General features: G+C 51.0%; 1 protein-coding gene across 1 annotated transcript; it reads left to right on the forward strand.

The window, feature by feature from the left end:
* Nucleotides 1-274: 274 nt before the first annotated feature.
* LOC123081987 (uncharacterized) lies at nt 275-3,212 on the forward strand. The gene is made up of 2 exons (XM_044504459.1): nt 275-606; nt 2,918-3,212. The coding sequence occupies exons 1-2, from the start codon at nt 399-401 to the stop codon at nt 3,049-3,051; spliced, it is 342 nt and encodes a 113-aa protein (XP_044360394.1). The 5' UTR covers nt 275-398; the 3' UTR covers nt 3,052-3,212.
* The last annotated feature ends 240 nt before the right edge of the window (nt 3,213-3,452 follow it).

Here is a 3,452-nt window from a genome sequence, read left to right on the forward strand (position 1 = left end):
TGTTGCCTGGTAATTTTGTGCTAAGTGGCACTTTCGAGAAAGTTTGTTCGATAGTTAAAATAAATAGAAAACCGTAGAGAAAATATAAAACAGAAAATAGTAAATCTAGAAGGAACCTAACTACTATGCACTTTGGCCCATAGCTACAGTAAATGGCCCAGCCCATCTTGAGGCCTTCTCCTTCCTGTACAGTGGAGGAAGCAGGGGCGCGCCGTGGCGCACATCCACGCCTCCTTGGCCGTGGATGTCGCCGTGTTGATCATCTAGCGAGTCCCCATGATGGATAAGAGCACCCCAACGCTTCTGGACAAACCCTATCGCCCTTTCCCTCTCTTCCTCGCTCGCTCTCATCACTGCAACCCACAACAGAAGCCTTGTGGCCATGACCGTCATCGTCCATGCGCTCTGCGTCGTCCCCGCGCCATGAGACCTTGTCCATCCTCTCCGTCATCGTCCGCTTCATCATCTGCGTCCACGAGCTCGAGCCGGCATCCACTCCATCGCCGGGATCGAGCCCTTCTTCTTCCTCCGACCGACCCCATCTCGCCGTCACCACCGCTGCTCCGGTCCATCCCCGCGGCAACCGAGGTGTCCACAAGCCTCGTGGTGAGCTCCTCCGCTGCCCCCTCATTTTCCCCTTTGATTTGTCATCGTAGCCGTTGTCTTGAGATCGCCATGGCCGCCCCCGAAGCTCTCTGTGTGCCCGCAGCCGTCCGCGCCCTACTTTGCCCAGACCGTGCCTGGACGCGCCCGATGCGCCGCTGCCCGGGCCTCATGCGCGTGCTCCCGTGGGTGGCCTTGTTGCCGCCTACCGCTGCCCGTGCGCTGGTCCTTGCTACTGCCAATGTTTGCTAATCCTGCTGCTGTTTGCTGCTCGGGCTAGCCAAGCTGCTTTTTTTGCTACTGCTGCTCCTTGCTATTGCGCGTCGCTGCTGGTTTGCACTATTGCTGCCCTTAGCTGCTGCCCCACTCGTCTAGCCCCTGCTGCTGCTGTGCACTGCTACTGGCGATGGCCATGGCCGTGGCCGTGCATGCTATGTGTGCGCGCAGCGTGCATGTGAGTTGTGTGTGTGGGTGCAACGTGTGTGTGTGGTGTTTGTGTGTGGCCGGTGTGCCAGTGCACTTAGGTGAGTGTGTGTGTGTGTGTGTGTGTGTGTGCTGTGGGTGTGCACAACATGCATAACCGGATGTGCCTCTGGCCGGCTTAATTAACTAGAGATAGATTAGTTTTAGGATTAGAATACTAGGCTAAATAACCTAATGTGTAGATGACATGTGGCTCCACTAGTTTAACTTAGTTTAGACTAATTGAATTGCCCCTGTGACCCTTACATGTGGGCCACACCTGCCCCTTTGACTAGTCAAATTTGACTTGGTCAATTTAGATTATTCTAAGTAAAAAAACAGAAAATTGTTAAAACTTTGAAAATCAATAGAAAATTATTCGCAACTTGGATGAAAAAGTTTTATACATGGAAGTTGCTCAGAAATATCCAACAAATCTGAATACGCAACCCGTTCGTCTGCCACATGTCCCTAGCATAGAGAACCTGCAACCGGCTTCCTCCGGTCCGTCTGTCCAAAAACGCGAAACACCGGGGATACTTTCCCGGATGTTTTTCCCCCTTTGCCAATAGCACCTAGCACTACGTTAAGTCATCCCTAGCACCGTGTATTGCCATGTTATGATTTGTGATGCTTTGATTGCTGTGTTATTTATTGTGTTCCCCCTCCGTTATTTCTTTCCGGTAGACCGCGAGACCGCGGTTGAATCAGTAATCGACTACTTCACCTTCGAGCGTCCGTTTCTGTCTGCAGAGTAACCAGGCAAGCCCCCCTTTGATCACCAGATATCGCCTACTCTTCTCTATACTTCTTGCATTAGAGTAGTGTAGCATGTTACTGCTTCCCGTTAATCCTATCCCGATGCGTAGCCTGTCATTGTTGCTACCGTTGTTGATACCTTACCTGCATTCCTAAATGCTTAGTATAGGATGCTAGTTTATCATCAGTGGCCCTACATTCTTGTCCGTCTACCGTGCTATACTATCGGGCCGTGATCACTAGGAAGGTGATTACGGGTTTATACTTATATACATATACATGATACATGTGATGACTAAAGACGGGTCGGCTCATAGAGTACCCGCGAGTGATTCACAGATTGGGGGCTGAAAGGACCTTTGTACCGACGGCCCTCTGGGTGGATCTTTGTGGCGGAGCGACAGGGCAGGCTGAGACTGCCTAGGAGAGAGGTGGGCCTGGTCCTGGTCGGAGTTCGCAATTACTTCAAAATAATACGCTTAACGAGATCTTGGTATTTGATCTGTGTCTGGCCACTGGCCTATACGCACTAACCAACTACGCGGGAACAGTTATGGGCACTCGATGTCGTGGTATCAGCCGAAGCCTTCATGACGTCAGCGACTGAGCAGCGTGCGCCGGATTGGACTGGAACGCCTGCTAGGCTAGGTCTGCTTCTAGCCGCCCTCGCAACGTGCAGGTGTGCAATGGGCGATGGGGCCAGACCCCTGCGCCATAGGATTTAGGCCGGTGTGCTGACCTCTCTGTTGTGCCTAGGTAGGGATGCGACATGTTGATCTTCCGAGGCCGGGCATGACCCAGATAAGTGTGTCCAGACAAAGGGGATCGAGCATGTTGGGAAATGTGGTGCACCCATGCAGGGAAGTTAATCTATTCGAATAGTCATGATCTTCGGTAATAGGACGACTTGGAGTTGTACCTTGACCATATGAAAACTAGAACCAGATACTTATTAAAACACATTCTTTCAAGTGCCAGATACAACCGTTGATCGCTCTCTCACAGGGCGACGAGGGGAGGATCATCGGTTAGGATTATGCTATGCGGTGTTACTTGGTGAACTTACCATCTACTCTCTTCTACATGCTGCAAGATGGAGGTGGCCAGAAGCGTAGTCTTCGACGGGACATTGGAGTCCAGGAGCCAGACGCCACCGTTGATGACGACTACTACTACTCGGGAGGTGCCTGCTACTACATGCAGGCCACTGACGATGACCATGAGTAGTTTAGGAGGATCCCAGGCAGGAGGCCTATGCCTCTTTCGATAAGTATCCCAGTTTATGTTAGCCTTCTTAAGGAAATCTTCTTTAACTTATGTCTGTACTCAGATATTATTGCTTCCGCTCACTCTTGTGTATTCGAGCTTATGTATTCGAGCCCTCGAGGCCCCTGGCTTGTAATATAAAGCTTGTATTGTTTTAATTTGTGTCTAGAGTTGTATTGTGATATCTTCCCGTGAGTGATTAGTGTACGGTCAAATCTGGGGCGTCACCATGGAGCGTGCCACTAGGAAGATCCAACGCACCGCTGTCCTTCAGTTGTGCCTCGAAGATGATGTTTTGGTGTACCACATCATACACGCGCCCTCCATACTAGGTGAGCTTCATGATTTCTTGTCTCGGGAGG

This window comes from Triticum aestivum, chromosome 4A, assembly GCF_018294505.1.
Source record: "Triticum aestivum cultivar Chinese Spring chromosome 4A, IWGSC CS RefSeq v2.1, whole genome shotgun sequence".
In the NCBI taxonomy this organism is placed as follows: domain Eukaryota; kingdom Viridiplantae; phylum Streptophyta; class Magnoliopsida; order Poales; family Poaceae; genus Triticum; species Triticum aestivum.